The 18526-nt window shown below is 45.2% G+C and overlaps 1 protein-coding gene across 1 annotated transcript in view; it reads right to left on the reverse strand.

The window, feature by feature from the left end:
• Positions 1-268: 268 nt before the first annotated feature.
• SH2B2 (SH2B adaptor protein 2) overlaps positions 269-18526 on the reverse strand; it is a 59614-nt gene continuing 41356 nt past the window's right edge. The window contains exons 4-9 of the mRNA XM_060259292.1: positions 15483-15574; positions 11899-11993; positions 11104-11286; positions 9825-10018; positions 5412-5583; positions 269-2480 (exon numbers count right to left, since the gene is read on the reverse strand). Of these exons, the coding sequence (XP_060115275.1) occupies positions 2164-2480; positions 5412-5583; positions 9825-10018; positions 11104-11286; positions 11899-11993; positions 15483-15574 (1053 nt within the window). The 3' untranslated portion in view covers positions 269-2163. The remainder of the gene's footprint in view (positions 2481-5411; positions 5584-9824; positions 10019-11103; positions 11287-11898; positions 11994-15482; positions 15575-18526) is intronic.

The raw sequence follows: 18526 nt of genomic DNA on the forward strand, positions 1-18526 counted from the left end.
CAGTTTACAATCACCATTCCTTCCTCTCCCCACAACAGGCACCTTGTGAGGTAGGTGGAGATGAGAGAGCTCTGAGAGAATGGTGACTGGCCCAAGGTCACCCCAGCGGGCGTCATGTTGGAGGAGGGAATCAAACCCAGTTCTCCATATTAGAGCCTGCCACTCTTAACCACTGCACCATGCTTGCTGTCTTTACTATTTTGTTTGTGGCATGGTGGCATCCTAACACAGAGCTCTTTAATAACTGCTGTGGAATAAAATCAGGGGATTTCTGTGAGCAGGTAGTTTATTGAGTGCCGGTTATATCCTTCTGTGGCCATGCCACTATAAACGGTGGTTTGTTTGTCATCTTCTTTGTTGTCTCCCACTCCCACCATGGAAGACATCCTCCTGAATTTGCGGTGGCCCTACTCAGCAAACTCTGGTTGGTAAATGTAAGCATCAGAACAACCATTATTATATACTGTGGTTAACAAACTGCTATAAACCTTAGTTTGAAATCCTAATTTGGTGCCAGCTTCCAAAAAAAACAGGGAACTGATCAAACCACCATTTATAAACCAGCATTTATAACCACCATGGTTTCATTTGCGACCTCTGAATGCTGCCCATGTTTATCATGGGCAAGTTTCACTTCCCTAGGATTAGACCCCACCATATTCTCAGATCAAAAAGCCTGACAGATACTCCTCTTCCACGAACAGCCCAGTAGGATCTCATGGCTCCATCCAACTACATCCTTCAGAAAGTGTGGTCTACAAATCAGACACAGTCTGATTTGTGTGGTCTCCGAAGACACGGGGCTCTGCACCCAATCTCAGTTCTTCCCTAATTGAATGGGGTAATCCATCAAGAATATAGCCGCTTTGTCGCACACAAAGTTGGCATGGCAGAAACAGAAGGCAGCATTGTGCACTTCCTAACTTAGGTTGCCTTTTGCTTTAGGGAAAATTATGAGCAGAAAAGAACCCCCAGCTACTAAAGACTGCTGAGATTTAGGTGCAAGAGCTCTCCAGCTATCGACCGATATCTAATGAAAAGCCCTGTTTCACCACTGAAGAGTGGTGTGCTCAAAACTGCTGCAGGAAAGACTTGTGAGTGCAAACAAAATTTAACACAGCAATTGGACGGCTGTTAGCAGCAAGTTGGGGCCTATAAACCAACTTCCAGTTACATGCATCTTTTTTTCCTGCATCAGTATCCTGTCATTGATCTCCCGCTGTCTAGACATAAATTGATAACATTCAGAGAGTCGGCATTCTCCAAACCCTCCTGAGGCCTTTACGTTAAAATCAGCAAGGGCTAGTTCAGTGGAACCACTGCCCGATGTGGTAGACAAAGCTCAGCTAGGCAGACCACATATCTGACAGAAGCCTTTGTACTTCCTTAATTTGCATCGTTGTGCTCCAACAGCTCTGAATTATGAGAGAAGAATTTGGAAAGGGCATAAAAAAGATACCCAGAGTGGTAATGTGGAGTGTACTCAGAGCCCTACATCTTTAAAAAGAGGACCACAGAACCTGCAAGAGGCAGACAACCACAATCCAACAATCCCACTCTCTAGGAGCCAAGGGGGCTGCTCATGGTAAGGATCACTTAAAAGGGGACTCAGCCGCAGCGCAGTTAACATTTAATTTGCACATTCTTTTCCAGTTGAATGTAGCTAGCTGGGTGGAAGCCAATCCGAGACAAGTGAGGCTTGCCCCGCAGAGACATGGGAATGGAGCATCTTCCCCTATCCTCCTCACGCTTCTGCCCCTCAGGCTTTCATTTGGAAACCAAGAAACAAGCTGTGCATCACCTGGATGTTTCTTCTTCACTCCTGAGAGTCTGGGAATAAAAAGGCCCATCTTGAGTTGAAAGCACTGAAGGAAATGACAAAGAGTACCGTGCGGCCCACAGAAACGACAGCACACATGTTCAGAGAACAGAGAGAGGAAACACCCCCCCATGACAAAGAGTACTGAGTGGCCTGCAGAAACGACAGCACACATGTTCAGAGGCCAGAAGGAGGAAACACCCCCCCCCCAAAAAAAAGCCACCAGAAGGGTAAGATTCTCAAGGAACCGAGAAACCAGTGGCTCGTTGACTCTCCCCACTCATAAGTGACCATTCCAAAGGGAAAGAGGAAATGGGAGCCTGAAAACCCCTCCATCAGCGCCATCAGTAAAATGAGTATTGGTTCTCCACTGCTCTGGTTCTGTTGCGTGAGCCCTCACTTTCATGGTAATCCTCCACACCGACAGCAGAGGAGTCAAACAGGCGCTCGGTGCTGTTGCTGCGGCTGCGGGCACTGAGGGTCCCTTCCACTCGATGGTAGAGCGAATGGCTGGCAGAGGAGGAAGAAGAGGAAGTTGTGCCCTCTGAAGGGGAGGCAGGCTGGAAAGTGCCCGGGACAAAGCTGGAAAAGTAGTGTTGAGACTGGAGATCATTTCTGCAGCTGGGCTGTTGGGAAGCCACAACTGGGGACGGGCTCACCTCTGGACGGGAAGAAAAGAAAAGAAAAACACACTCTTGAAAGAGCAAAGTTCATGGAGGTATCAGCCTTTTTTTGTCAGCTGTTTTTCAGTCATTTTCTGCATGATTTAGTTTTCTGTTAAGTTGCCTTTGAAAACTGGTTTGCTCGGGAAGCAGCACAGAAATGGAGAGTGAAAAAACTTAAAAGACTGCTTCCCATGCAGAGTTTGCAAACTGTCTCACTTTACAAACTGCCAGTACAGTCCAATATAACTGTAATTGCTATTTACGATGGCTGCTATGACTATTAAAGCCACTGCAACTGAAAATTATGCTTTGCCTTTCTACACAAAGTCCTGTCTTTCCAGTTGATAAAACTGCCTAATACTGAATCAGACTGTTAGTCTATTCAGCTGGAGGTACCGGGGACTGAAACTGGGACCTTCTGCATGCTAAGCAGATGCTCTGCCACTGAGCCATGGCCCTTCTCCTAGGCTCAGATGTTAAACTTTTATTTTGGGTGCTCAAAAAAAAGACCTCGTAGCACCTTAAAGGGCACTATGCTTTAACAAATGTGCCAGGTAAGGCAGCACTTCATCCTTTTGTTATGGCTGCAACATAAGAACTTAACAGAAGCCATGTTGGATCAGGTCAATAGCCCATCCACTCCAACACTCTGTTGTCACAGTGGCCAAAACCCAGGTGTCATCAGGAGGTCCACCAGCGGAGCCAGAACTAACAGACCAACATGGCTGGCTTGCTGGAACTTGTTTGTATGTTCTTCATTATATTCCTCCTAACAGGGCTCTTTTTGTATCAGGAACTCCTTTGCATTTTAGGCCACACCCTCCTGATATAGCCAATCCTCCAAGAGCTTACAGGAGGTCCTGTAAGAAGAGCCCTGTAAGCTCTTGGAGGATTGGCTACATCAGGGGTGTGTGGCCTAATATGCAAAGGAGTTCTTGCTACAAAAAAAGCTCTGCCTATGATGGATGGGCAAAGGGATCCTGCCCCTTTCTGTCAGTCACCAATTCCTTGCATGCTTGTTTAGTGTGACTAAAGCAGCTAATCGCTTATCAATTCTAATGGATGGCTGAGGAAGCCAGATTATATGGGAAGGGGAAGTGAGAGAGAAAAACCCAGCCCACTTTCAGCCCAGTTCTGATAGGGTTGTGCCTGCAAAGGGGTAGGCTGAAAAATCTCTTTTCAGGAAATTCTGGACGTCTCAGAGTCTGTTCTTTGTGTAAGTAGGCTAAAATAGTGAATGTTTGGAGACAGGATATTTCAGCCTGCCCCTCTGTAAGCACAAACATTCTCAAGAGACTTTGGATGTTTCTAAGTCTGTCTTTTGTGATAAAGCAGCCTAGCATAGGGAATGCTTTAGAAAGAGACTACAGCTGTCTCAGAGCCCAGTTTCTGAGAGGAACTGGGTACCAATCTATGGTTTCTGGAAGGATTTCACATTTACACTGTGAGAATCCTGAGGCAGAATCCTGAGGGCCAATATTCACCTCATGAATAAAAGCTTATTAACTGTTCTCTGCAGTCATCACGAGCTGACAAGTGAAACATAACTTAATGTGTTACCTGTAAATAGTTTTAAGCCACTGAAGTTATTTCTCCTGTCCTTGCTATCCATCCCCTATCCTTGGGGATGCTATTTGGGTGGAAAGACTGTGTATAAGTGTTTTAAATAAAAATAAAAGTTACTGGTTTTTTAGCCTTGTTTTCCTGATGTCTCATATAAAATAACTGCATCAAGAAGGTCATTTGGGCTTAATCTGTCAGGTGAAGGTTGCGGCAGAGACAGCTCTGGCTGAACTACACAGCACCCTGCTTTGGTTTAAACAGAGTTTAAAACAACTAGCCTTCACCCACACACCCTTCACTACTGGGATGGGCAGAGAAGTCAAGTACTCAATAGACAGCTTCGCGATACCACAACTCCTATGGCAACAGGCCACATACAGCCCATAATAACTATTATTACTTTTATTGTTATTATTATTATTATTATTTTATATTCTGCCCATTCCTCCATGGGGGCTCAGAGTGGAGTACATCAGCGTAAGTAATAATAAAATCACAATAAAATCACAGTGACATCACAATACAAACTAGCTACAATATTCAGTAAAGGTACAACAGGGTGGTCCAGCAAGATGGTATAACAAAATGATATAGCAGGATTGTACAGCAGAATGATACAGTAGGGGAGGCCAACCGATCTAACAGATAGGTACCCACCGCCTCATCCAAAAGCCTGGTGGAACAGCTCCATTTTACAGGCCCTACAAAAGGCTAACAAGCCAGGTAGAGCCTGGATCTCCATAGGGAGCTGATTCCACCAGGTCGGGGCCAGGATCAAGAAGGTCCTGGCCCTGGTAGATGCAAGACTGGCATTTCTTGGGCCGGGGATGCTCAAAAGATCTTGAGAGGCCGAACAAAGCAACCTCGGGGGCATATATGGAAAGAAACGGTCCCGCAGGTATGTTGGTCCCAGGCCGCACAAGGCTTTCTCAGTCCAAAGTGGAACAGGAAATGTGCACCTCTTCCAGATCATCCTATTGATTTATTTTATTTAGAAAGTGCACATGTCCTATCTCCAGAGACTTGCTCAAATAGCTTCACTGTTATCATGAACCCTCTCAAGGTGCATGCAGCATCTGTGCTCTGTTCCACAGGGCCTTTTGGCTGACCTGCCTAATCTTTGTGGGTTCTAACACTGGATCAGACCCAGGCTTTCTTTTTTTTTTTTTTACTTGCCACCTTTCTATTTGGAATAAGTTCCCAGAGGAGGTAAGATGAACATCCACCTTGCTCCACAACTAGTTAGCTGAATTTGGTCATGACATCGGGGGGAAAAACCCTTCCCGATAGCTTTCAGTACATGCTCCCATAGGTCTCAAGACTCCCAGTCAAGGCAAAGCAGTAAGGACAAATATAAAACCCACCAGGCAAGGAGGCTGGGGCAACCACGTAGCTGCGGAGCGTGATGTCAGCGGAACCGCCTGACTCCAGGGGGATGGGGTGCATGTGAAAATGCCTCAGCATGTCAAAGATGGTCTGGAACCAGAGGTGTTGGACGTGGCACTGACCGTTCTCATTCAAGGACAGTCGCAGATGCTGCAAAGGAGGAAACAGGGTGCAGCTGGATTAGCAGGTTTCTTATGGCAGAAAGAATATATGCATATATAATGTACAGCAGCTGCCTCAAGGGGGAGGCAGCGAAGACAAGGTAATAGGAAGCGAGCGAGAAGAGGAAGAATCTCCCCCCACTCATTCTAGTGATAAAATTGATAGGCTGTTACCTTAAGATCAATAACTTCAGGTGTAGCTACACTGACTGTATACTGCCTTCTATATCCTGGTTAACACCTGCTGTTAATTCACATTTATTTTTCAACAATCCCAAATACATGTTCTCAAATCCCCTTCTCAAAATAATCACTTCCCAATAATCACTTCCCAATTAATCACTACCACTCAATGCACGGCAGCCAAGAAGGTTAGAGCGCCTGCTCCGGCTGCAACGCCACTGAGGATGTTCTCCGCAGCTGACAACGAAACGTCTGGAAGGAAAACTTTCTCCAGTAGAACACAGCACTTGAGCCCGAAAGATTCTACAAACCCTAATCACTTCCCAGTTTAGGTATCTACTTGGAATGTTGCCTTGGGAACTGAATACATTCTAGCCTTATGCCTGCTTTGATTTTATTTTTTATTTTGCTTGCAAAGTTACTTAACTGTTATTCTTAGGGGGATGGAAAGAAAGTTGAGTGTGACAGAGCCATTAGGCCAGTTCCAGAACCCCATAACATGTAATTGTGGTAGCCACCATAACCCTGATTAGATGTCACAGTCAATACTGGCTACCCTATTATGTGCTTAATTTCTTCAAAACTTCCAGATTCACCCTGATTGGCAAACCCAATCTCATCAGATCTGGGAAGCTAAGCAGGGTCAACCTTGGCAAGCACTTGGAAGGGAGACTTCCAAGGAATACCAAGGCCGGGACACAGAGACAGGCAATAAAAAGCCACCTTTCTGAAAAATCAAGTCCCTGTAGGGGCTGCTAGAAGTCAGCCATGACAAGCACGCATGCACACACACAAAAAAACACTCACCGATTTTTTTTAAAAAAAATCCTACTTCAAGGGAGAATGAGGCTGCTTTATGTAGCTCCTGCAGCTGTCAATGCAGAGCATCCATGCAACTGCTTGCCTCATGCTTTCCTTGCTTCAGCCCCCAAAGTCACCACCTTCCTTCTCTAAAACCAAAGGGCTTTTTAAAAAATTGGTAATTGACCAATCAATATTGTTCAGTAACATTATAATGATCTATTGATATAGTGTACCAGTTCCTAGCTTTCAGTTTTTTAAAAAGTCTCTATCCCTTTTTGTTATCAGGTATAAGGAGTAACCAGCATATTTTCCCTTACAACTCCACAAAGAGAAGAACTACAGACTTACTAAAAAAAGTCAGGAGTTATTACACTGTTGCAAGGGCCTGTTACAAAATTATTACACTACAGAAATCGGTCAATGACCTTTCCTCCCTCCATCCCACTACTTCCAACCAATACTCCCTCTAAGCTGTGGAGTCTTGTGAGCAAAAATTGTGCTTCATGAGCTACTGGCATTAAAGTTGTGAGCTTCAGCATAAATTAGGTTGTTCTGGGGCCATTTTTCCGGAGCTAAGAAAACTACAGGCTAAAAAAATTCAGCTACAGGCTAAAAAAATTCAGCTTAGTGGAACTATTCCAAAAGTGTTGCAGAGGATCAAGCACTGCTACATCTCTAAGGCCAGTTGTAGTATTTCTCATGTTTCCCCTTTGCTGGCACCACAGATGGAGAAGATGCATCAATGCATTTTGGCTGCTTTCCTTTTTAAGAAAAGGCCTGAAAAAGTTCTTAGGCTGGTATGCAAGAGGATGGCAGCAGCTGAAGAAAGGAAAATGGCACCTATGTGGGCAGGACCTAGGAAAGTGAATTACCTTTCCATCCACATGGTACCTAAAGGCCCCTTCACTGCTACCCCATATCTTTTAACTGGAAATACCAATGACTGAATCTTCCACGTGCATTCTATTTGCTCTACCAATTAATCCTGGTACCTTTTCCAAGTACTGTTAATACAAAAAAAGGCACCAACAAAGAGTTGCTATTTCCAACAGTAAAAAATAGCAATACTTTTTAAAAAGACGGAATTCCAGATGGCGTGCCCAGAAAAAGATGGAAGAAACAGAACCTCTGTCAATCCTCTGTAAGTCTATAATGTCCTGTTCCCAGCCTACAGATTCCAGCCAGCATTGTCTCCTTTCCACACACAAACATATTAACAGAGTTCACCCTTCCAGCCACCCAAAAGACATCACAGAGCATCAAACACTGCTGCGCCTTCAAGACTAGTTACAGCATTTCCCACGTTTCCCCTTTGCTGGCACCGTGGATGGAGAAGGCGCGCCAATGAATTCTGGCTGCTTTCCTCTTGCCTGGCGGGCAAAAAGGTTCTTGTGCCAGGCACCAGGCAATTAACAAGCGTAAGTGGTGATCGTGGTTTTAGTGGGTGGCTTCTAAGCTTTTGATTGTTAACGATTATGTCTCCGTTCAGGGCCGGCTGCCAGGTTTCAGCGGGACCTGCTGACCAAGAGCTTTAGTCCTCTTCCAACTCAACTGATTTTCTAGGCAACACAACCCAACAAAGAGGAGAAGCAATACTTAGTTCAATATTCATTGACTGGCAATATTTATATGCCCACCTTTTATCTCTCAGGACCCTCAATGGGTAACAGCAGGGCTTTTTTTGTAGCAGGAACTCCTTTGCCTATTAAGCCACACACCCCTGATGCAGCCAATCCTCCAGAAGCTTACAGGCCTCTTCTTACAGGGCCTACAGTAAGCTCTTGGAGGATTGGTTACATCAGGGGCATGGGGCCTAATATGCAAAGGAGTTTCTGCTACAAAAAAAGAGCCCTGCAAGAGCGATGTTCCCTCTGAGCTGCAGAATCTTGTGAGCAAAAATTCTACTTCGTGAGCTAATGGCATTAGAGCTACAGCTACTGCATAAATTAAGTGTGCTCTGGGGTCATCCTTCCTGAGCTAAGACAAAAATGTGTGAGCTGAAGGCTAAAAATCAGTGAACCAGCTCACACCAACTCAGCTTAGAGGGAACACTGGTTAAGACATACTTGAGCTGTAAATCAGGAGTTTTCCAGAACCAGTTTCCATCTCCAGAATGCAGCTATCTTAAATTCTTGAGGCAGAATACAGTGCAGCTCAGGCGATGCAGAAAAACCATAGCATGGCACTATGTGAACACGTAAGGATCTATCACTGAACTCCTCCTCCTCTCAAACACAGTGAGATCAATTATTTCTTCTGCTTTCATAGCAAACCGTAGCTGACCATTATGCTCAAACCAAGGTTCTCCCTCCTCCTGCAAACCGGGATGTGAAATACGAATGTAATCCTCCAGCAGCATTCAGGTCAGTGGGGAATATGTAACCCACAGATTGCCAGTTTGGCAAAGTATGGTTTGCCATGAAAGCAGAAATAACCAACTATTTGGACATGGGCTAGCCCAAGGATTAACCAGGTTTGTTCATATACTGACAAACCATAACTTGCTGTTATGCCAGAACGTTTAGAGAAAAATCACTCATTACACTCTTGCGATTCCTGCTAAAATGCATTAATTTGTCTACCATGCTTTCATTCTGCCCTTCCTCCAAGGAACTCCAAGTGTATGTGGAGTTCTTTCCAGTCCCCATGTTATCCTTGCAACCACTTCCCTGTGAGATGGGTTAGGTTGAGAGAATACGACTGGCCCAGGGTTAGGAGAGCTTGCGCACAAACCAGGGATTTGAACCTGAGCCTTTCAGGTCCTAGTTTGACCCTCTAAACCAAGGGTGGCCAAACTTGCCTAATGTAAGAGCCACATAGAATGAACATCAGACGTTTGAGGAAGGAAGGAAGGAAGGAAGGAAGGAAGGAAGGAAGGAAGGAAGGAAGGAAGGAAGGAAGGAAGGAAGGAAGGAAGGAAGGAAGGAAGGAAGGAAGGAAGGAAGGAAGGAAGGAAGGAAGGAAGGAAGGAAGGAAGGAAGGAAGGAAGGAAGGAAGGACGATTGATGGAGGAGGGAGAGAGAGGTGGAAAGAAAGTAACATTAATGCATTATCCAAGCCGCTGGCTGGCTTGGCTTAGCGAAGTTATTTAAAGAGAGAAATGCCTTCTCCAAGATGAGGAGGTGGGAGCTTTGAGAGCCATACAATATGTGTAAAAGAGACACATGTGACTCCCGAGCTACAGTTGGCCACTCCTGCTCTAAACTGCTATGCTACACTCATTCATGACTGAGGGATGCTTGCCTTTGCTTTTCCCTGAAAGTTAAACGTCAGTACATATTCTCCTGGTCGCGTTTCACTCTGCCGAATGACAAACAGCCCGTGACTCCTGGCTCCTCCAAACAGCACCAACTGGGCAGCTTTGACCCGGGACAGAGTCCCATGGAACCATGGAAAGTCCGAGAGGTTGATCTCTGCTTCCGTCTCACTTTCCTCTCCTGTCAAAAATTTCAAAAGAAAAAGTCAGGATAGAGAAATTTTACATTCTGCATATGTAGGCACATAGGAAAGATGGTGGTTGTTACATGGATAGGAACAGAAGAAGCTGCCTGACACAGAACTAGAACATTGGCTCTTCTAGCTCAGCACTGCCTGTCTTGACAGGCAGTGGCTTTCCAGGGTCTCAGGCAGAGAAAGAACCTCCCCCCCCCCCATCCATTACTTAAGAACATTCACGTGGAGATGACAGAGGTTAATCCTGGGACCTTCTCCACGCAAAACAGGTACTCTGCCGATGAACCACAATCCTGTCCCCACAATCTGTTCCACATATTACATAGTGACAAACTCAGGTTTGCAACTGGGTGTATGCTCAGCAGGTACCTGCAACCAGCCACACATAGCAGCAGCAGGAACTGCAAATGAGAGATCTGATTCTCGCCTCGGCTGGTATTGCCACTCTATCTGTAAACTGTAATTTTTCCTTTTCTGCATGTGTTCTGTTCCCTCTAGTGGTCAATTATCTGTTACTTACCTGTTACTTATCTGGCATATCTCCTTGCACTTTAAATACAGTGGTGCAATAGAGAATCAACCACTTAAGGAAGCAAAACACATGCAGAAAAGGGGGGGAGAGGGAAGAACCAATGGTGACGAAAATAAGAATGCAGAAGAGTCCTAAGTTTCTGTTCTTTTGCCTATCAGCAGTTTTAAATGATTGATTTTAATTTGAGGTTTTAATGCATTTTATTGCATTCGCATTGTAAGCCACCTTGCGTTTCTGAAAGATAGCAAGGTGGCAAGAAAAAGAAGAAAAGGGAGAAGGAGAAGGAAGAGGACAGGGGAAAGGAGAGGGAGAAGAAGAAGAAGAGTTGGATTTATACCCTGCCCTTCACTGGGTCTGGCCCAAAGCCACCCAGCCAACAGCATGTGGAGGAGGGGGGAATCAAACCCAGTTCTCCAGATTTAAAAGACACCACTCTTAACCAGGACACCTAACTTGAACCCCTCTCAATTCAGCCCTCCCACTGCTCTCACCAGATCCTCCAAAGCAGTAAGGCATTTCTTTAATAAATGACAATACCAGCTAAATGACTTCCAGCAGCCGGTGTCTCCAGTGTCTGCAGGAAGTTCTCCAACGGCACGTGGCCTCTGTGCTCGCCCAAAGAGTCCCTGAGCCTACCATGTGGCGCTGTGATGACGGTGGCAGCATTTGGCACAGCATCTGGAGCAGATCCGGCACATGTGTCCTGAAACCGGGGCACATCTGGAAAGAATTCCACTATTAAGACTCACAATGGACTTCACTTTTCCTCTGCAAAGCAACCCATACGCTGTGTATACTGCATTTCCATCTACCCTTCTTCTAAGGATACTCTGAGTCAGATATCTGGTATACCGCAGCCAGTATCACCTGCTGACTGACTTTCCCTGGTCTCATGCGGAGGACTGTTATATTACTTATACCATAGCCCTTTAACAGGAGATGCCAGGGATTGAGCTGTCACTTTTCCATGCAAAGCAGACAATCTACTACTGAGCCAAGGCCCCTCCCTCTAAACAGAACTTAAACCAATGATGTATATCAGCACCCCTGCCCTCCACTGACTTTAAATTTCACTTTCATTTAAAATCAGTTTTACTCTTTATGGTGTTGGGTCACAAAAACGCATAAGCAGCACAAGTTACGCACATTGCAAACCCCAAATTCTCCATGATAGGACCATTGCTGCTCAATATTTAAAATAAAATCCCTCAATAATCTGCCCCCTCTTTCAATATGGGCAACTTTTCGTCTTTGCTGAAAAAGACACAATGCCCCCAAAATTATCATCTTGAGAAACCAACATGCCTTCTGATCATTTGAGGCAGCTCTTACCGTCAGCCAGGAATTCACAGCTGCAAGAGGAGACTCTGCCAGGTAGGCAGGCACCCTGGGTGCAGGAGGCGAGTTCGATGTCATCACCGCTGTCCCTAAAAAGCAGAGAAGAGCAGATGAGAGATACTGCACCACACTGTCATCATCTCTGAGTGACAGGTTAAGCTGAGACAGGAAGGCTGGCCTAGCGTCACCCAGAAAACATTATTTCATAGAGACTTCATATATGAACCTGGGCCTCCACAGTCTAAGTCAACATTCTAACCGATGCTCTGAGGCTGAATGCGGGCAGCAGGTCTGGCAAAGTGGCGCAGCAGCAGTTTCTTTCAGCCTGTTAAAAGGAAATCTTTCAGCCCCAGAAGTATATTTTGACTCAGAAAAAAAAGCCAAGCCTCAGCATTTAGAGATTTGGAAAACTAAGAAAGTTATGAGGCTCTCCGATTGGCTCCATTGAGCAAAGCAACCCAGCGGCAGTTTAGAGCATTAATACTGGCAGATGTTTTTATGCCCCATGGGTCTGACAGTTTCTTAATTATGCCACAGCAGTACCTGACTTTATTTTGAAGAGCTTTCTGTTTTAAAACTATATTTTAATTCTGACATTTTATTAATTCATCTTGTTAAGACGCTGGAAAAAAGGAAAGGAAAGGTCCCCTGTGCAAGCAGCAGTCGTTTCCGACTCTGGGGTGACGTTGCTTTCACAACGTTTTCAAGGCAGACTTTTTACGGAGTGGTTTGCCGTTGCCTTCCCCAGTCATTACACTTTCCCCCCAGCAAGCTGGGGACTCATTTTACCGACCTCGGAAGGATGGAAGGCTGAGTCAACCTTGGGCCGGCTGCCTGAATCCAGCTTCCACCGGGATCGAACTCAAGTCGTGAGCAGAGAGTTCAGACCACAGTACTGCAGTACTACTGCATATTGTGGAAAGGCCGGACATAAGCATTTTAAAATAAACATTCTGTGGGGGATGCCAAGCAGTGTTTCGAGTTTTTCTCCACTTCTGGTTGGTTACCAGATGACTGGTTTTTTATTTTGTTCCTACAGCAGACAGCATAAGAGAAAGGGTGGTGTTTTTTTTTTTTTTAGATTCTTTATTATTGGATCAAACCTTTCATGCTAATGAAGCTTTGGATAACTTTGGGCAAGGCTGGAGACCCTCCCGTCTCAACTGACTTTATCAGAGCATGAGGGGGACAAGGGGGAAGGGTGTAGGCGCAAGCTTTCATAAGCTTTTGCCCCTAGCTTAGACTTCGCTGCTTGTTTCTCTCTCAGATTTACACCAAATGCACAGCGAGTTGATTCTGTTTGTGTGTAAGTGGCACCCAGCTCTGGGTTCTTTTAATTTTTTTGTATTTTGTATGTGTGTGCATGAATGCGTGCACCTGGAAGTCATAGCTGACTTCAGAGGACCCCTAGTGAGGCTAGGACCATGCCTGCCTCTATGTCCCAGTCCTGGTATTCCTCAGAGGTCTCCCATCCAAGTACTTGCCAGGGTTGGCCCTGCTTAGTTTCTGAGATCCGATGAGATCGGGCTTGCCTGGACTATCCAGGTCAGGCACTTCTAGGCAAACTCTTGACTATTTGTGCCTTATAAGAGTTGGTAACCATACCATCAAGGAGACATCATAACGGTTTGAGAGACACCCTGTTTCTGACATTGCAAGGGATTCTGGGACACATCTCTGAGACTGTGTGAGGCAGCCACATGGGGACAGAAAAGTGTTTCTGGTCAGCCTTTCCAAAAGCTGGGTTGTAAGCCACAGACACACTCTCACAGTTAAGACTGTACATGTGCTACTTACAGGGCTGCCCCATCTGAATCACAGATCCCATACTGTGTCTCAGCTGCTGTTTTCAAGTCAGTGAAGATGAACCAACCCATCCCACCATCGAAATAAGAACATAAGAGAAGTTGTGTTGGATCAGGCCAATGGCCCATCCAGTCCAACACTTTGTCACAAGTGGCAATATATGTGTGCACGCGCGTGTGTGTGTGCCATCAGGAGGTCTGCCAATGAGGACAGGACATCAGAAGCCCTCCCACTGTTGCCCCGCAAAGAACCAAAACCACAGAGCATCATTGCCCCAGACAGAGAGTTTCAATATCCTGTGGCTAAATAAGAAAGAATGGGAGAAAGGACTGTTTGGCCTTTCTACCACACCTTCTATAGAAGTGCCTTGTAGGCCCAAATGGATGCCTTTTTAGAAAACTCATTTACACAGAATCTCCTTGCTCAGCAGGAGATCCAAATGCATTGCTTTTGAGTGCTCCCAAATGACCTCTCTCTAGCTCAATGTGTACAAGGTGTCCCAAGATACGAATGAGATTAAACACGCACAGGCAACTGGTTCAAACTTTCCTTTATTTGTCTGAAGTCTCAATGGGCTAAAGAAGAGATGCTGCTTAAAACGAAAGATCTTGGCTGCAGCTGTTATTCAGACAGCAACACCAAAGAACATATTGATGGTGGAAAAATGCCATCGAGTCACTACTGACTTATGGCAATCCCAAAGAGTTTTAAAAGCTAGAGACATCAAGAGGTGGCTTGCCATTGCCTGCCTCTTTGTAGTGACCCTGGATTTCCTTGGCGGTCTCCCGTTCCATCCAAATATTAGCCAGGGCCAACTGTGTTTAGCTTCTGAGATCTGATGAGATAAGGCTAGCCTGCACCACCCAGGTTAGGGCAACCTATGTGTTACCCGTCTGAATTTCATGAGCAAAAGAAATTAAGGTCCTGCCCAAGGGGCTTACACATCTGGATTTTGACAGGAGGGAGACAGACAAGAGGGAAGGTTGTCAGGGTGGGGGGCAGGTGGAAAAAGTGCAGGGAAATAGACATGGGTTGTGGGGAGCTGATTAAGCTGGTCAGAAAAAGAGAAGAGAAATGGATTTTTTCTTCCCCTGCAAGCTTTCCTTTTGTTCATATATACCCCCTCCCCTTTGCAATCAGAAATAGCAGAGTCCCAGGAATTCTGTACATTGTTTACTTGCATGCATAGATCTGATTTAAACATGATGCTGGGAGAGGCCTCTCCCTTGGGAGCCTGCACTCCCACCATGTCTCATTTAAACTGGGCCGCTACCTATGCAAAGCAGCTGCACGGCTTGATTTAAATAAGACACCGGTGCAAGTGCAGAGTCCCCAGGGAAAGTGCTTTTGCCTTGCCAAGCAGCATGTTTAAATCAAGCCCGAGCGAGCGGCTAAAATGCAGAATACAGAAAAAGGATGCCACAAAAGCCTCAGTTACCATTTTGCACAGTGAAGGACAGGAGGAAATTAGAAGGGAGGGGAGGAACTGGGGAGAACATCTCTGCCAGCTGCATACAACCCAAGCTGAGCTTCTGTTTCCCTTCTTTACGGGTATTTCAATCTGGGCACGGCCAGAGACACCAGGACAGGAAACCAAGAGATCTTGACGCTTAGCCTGTGGCCCTGAATACAGCAGTCAAGGGCTCCACGAACAGACTAACATGATCTTTATTGTACTATTTTTTATTTAAGTTGCAGTTTCATAAGCTGCTCTGAGTCCTCATTCTTTTGGAAATCACCATGACTGATCCTGGGCCCCAATACTGTCTTACCCAGGATCTATACAGTCCTGTATATCCGCCACCCACGAGTGCTTCTGTAAGGAGTCAATTGTTTCCAGGATGTACTCCGCACCATTCTCTACCTAGGTGAGAAAGAATGGGAGAAAACATTCAAACAAACACCTCCTCTCTCCCACCCTCCATTCCTCCCCTTCCCAGAATCCAAAATACCTGCAGGCTGAATTTGAATTGGGCTTCAGCCCCAGAACCATATTTGAATGCTAGGACCTGGGAAAGTATGGAGGGGAATAAAAAAAAATTAGGGCTAGAGATGTCCAGATATTCTGAAATGTATGAGAGGAACTGCTTTCCTCTTGGGGGGGGGAGGGATAAATTTGGGGGGAAACTGAAACACACAGTACTTGCTGATCAGTCCTAAACTTATTTTACTTCTTCAGCAATATAAAATGTATAATTTGCAACTTGGTTAGCATAGAACAGTTTTATATCTGGCGTATTGATAAAATCCAAACGTTCAATGCCTGTATTTTCTCCAGACAACATTGTGTGGGCCCTCAGTTTCAGGCAGCCATGAGGCAAAAAACAAAAACAAAACAGAGACAGAAAACAGCTTTTGTAGTAAACAAAATACCATGTATAAATTCAGACAAAAATGGCCTCATGTGGAATCACAACAGAAGCGGCAGCACATTCGGATATAAACTATTTAACATTGCAAACACTGAACTCTCCAATTGTGTATCATCATCAAACACTTATTGATTGTAGACAAAATAAGTAACCTTTAAACAAATACATGCTTGAAAATATGTTGTATTTCTCTACAGCACATTTAAGAACTATTATTCTCACACACTGGGAATTGTCTTGTGTAAAAACCTCTACACAACAGGTTTTGAATAAAACCCTCTCTTTCAAAAGCATTTCACTCATTCCAAAAGAGAAAATATTTCATTCAAGTTTTTCTGCATTTGGGAGGGAGGAGAAAATCCTCAGGGAGAGCATGAAACCTTTGTGTTTCTTCCCTGAGCCTTTACATCTCTAAGTAGGGCAGTACAGCTAAATCAACCAAATAAAAATATTTTGACTGACAAAAGGGAGCCCCCCCCCCCCCCCCGCAATGAAGCATGCCACAGATTTTTTGAACATATATTTTTAGATACCAGCACTGATATGTACACCAGATGGCAAGGGTCATTTTAAAAAGCATTGACCCCAGAAGGAACTCGGAAGTTGTCCTGCGTGGGCCCCATTAAAATGAATGGTGTGCATGCAGATGAATCCCAAAGGATTTTGCCCCTTGTTAAGGGGGACGGGTTTGGGAGGGAAGGAAGAAGGAAGAGACCATTTGAATTTCCTGCTCCCGGCTCCAAATCAGCTTGGGCCAGTCCTGACAGTTAACTAAAAAGCAGACCAGCATTAAAATTCATGACCAGCTTGGTGAGTGGGGTGGGGCGGTGGCAGAGTTCTCCTCTCTCCCCTGGTCAGGTTATATAACCTAGCTTCATCTTGGTCAAGAGTTCACAGGGCTGGCTGGAATGACATTCCATTGAGACCACCTCACCTAGCAAGATTGAATCACTCTCCCAAAATAACCAGTGTAGGAGGTGCTGGGATATGGACAGGGCATTGGGGAGGGGGGGTGCTGTTAGCCCCTCCCCCCCCAAGAAACTGATACGGAGAAATACCAGGAAAGGACATAGCATGAGTTCAAATAACACCACTCTCCCATTAAAAATGTAAGATGAGCCCTGCCGGAACAGACCAAAGCCTATCAAATCTATCATTCTGTTTCCAGCCTGATGTCTCTAAACAAACCTCACAAGCAAGGCCAGAATGCAATGGATCTTCCTTTGTTCTTATCTCCTGGCATTCAGAAGTAGACTGCCTTTTCACAAGGAGGTTCCATTTTGTCATCTTTTAAAAAAACAAATTCAGCCAATTCTTTCTTTGTGAGGCCTTGGCAGCAAATGCCGTGTATATTCCGAGTCTGGGGCTTTTCAATTAAGGGGAGAAATACGGCATATGAGGGGGGCTGGACAAGATGAAGGAAGTACTTTGTTAGGAAATTCACTGTCAACTTCTTCACAAAAGATGGAACTGATTTATAGAACTGTCACAAAAAAGTTGTGACGGCCAGGGCTTTTTTTGTAGCAGGAACTTCTTTGCATATTAGGCCACAGACCCCTGATGCAACCAATCCTCCAAGAGCTTACAGGGCTCTTCTTACAGGACCTCCTGTAAGGTCTTGGAGGATTGGCTACATCAGGGGTCTGTGGCCTAATATGCAAAGGAGTCCCTGTTACAAAAAAGCCCTGAATGGCTATCAGGTTTGAGGGCTTTAAACAAAGATAAGATGAATTACTAGAGGAGGTTCATCGTGGGCTAGTAGCCAAACAATGCTAAATGGAACCTTCATGTTCAGAGAACATGAGCCTCTGAATATCTGTAGTTAGAGAGTAACAACAGATGCTCTGGTCTTCATGCCTAGCTTTGGGGCTTCCTAAAAGTACCAGACTAGTTATCATAGGAAACAGGCTGCTGGGCTAGATGACCTTTGGTCTGATCCAGTAAGGCTCTTGTAATGTAACGTAATGCACCTCCCTGTGGCCAGTACTGAACCTAACTACAGTTGAATTTTGCAAGAGCTGAAAGCCAATTAGCTGACAACTGGAAAGGCGAGAGGAAAGACCGGCAGGTTTTGGACAGCAGCAAACATGATTTCATCTCTGCACACAATGCCTCCCACAGCACAAGCACCCCCTACAAATTCAGAAAGCTGGCGGAGAAAGAAACAGCCTCCCAAACCAGAAAAAAAACTAAAAAGACCTGATCCCCCAAGCAATTTCCCAAACATCAAGCAAAAACGTCAAGGTTTTCTTTTTTCTCACTGATGGGGAGCTTGGAGGGAAGTTTGCATAAGTTTGATTTGTCAAGGAATGGCTCATTTGGCAGCTAGGCCAGTCACCATGGCAACTTCTCCAGTGGGGCATCATTTCACCCCAGTTGGCTCTTTGAAAAGGCAGCCAGATGCTCACTGCAGTTTTAATGGTGGGGGGGAAAAGTTCTATCAA

The sequence above is a fragment of the Heteronotia binoei genome, chromosome 18 (genome assembly GCF_032191835.1).
Source record: "Heteronotia binoei isolate CCM8104 ecotype False Entrance Well chromosome 18, APGP_CSIRO_Hbin_v1, whole genome shotgun sequence".
Lineage (NCBI taxonomy): Eukaryota > Metazoa > Chordata > Lepidosauria > Squamata > Gekkonidae > Heteronotia > Heteronotia binoei.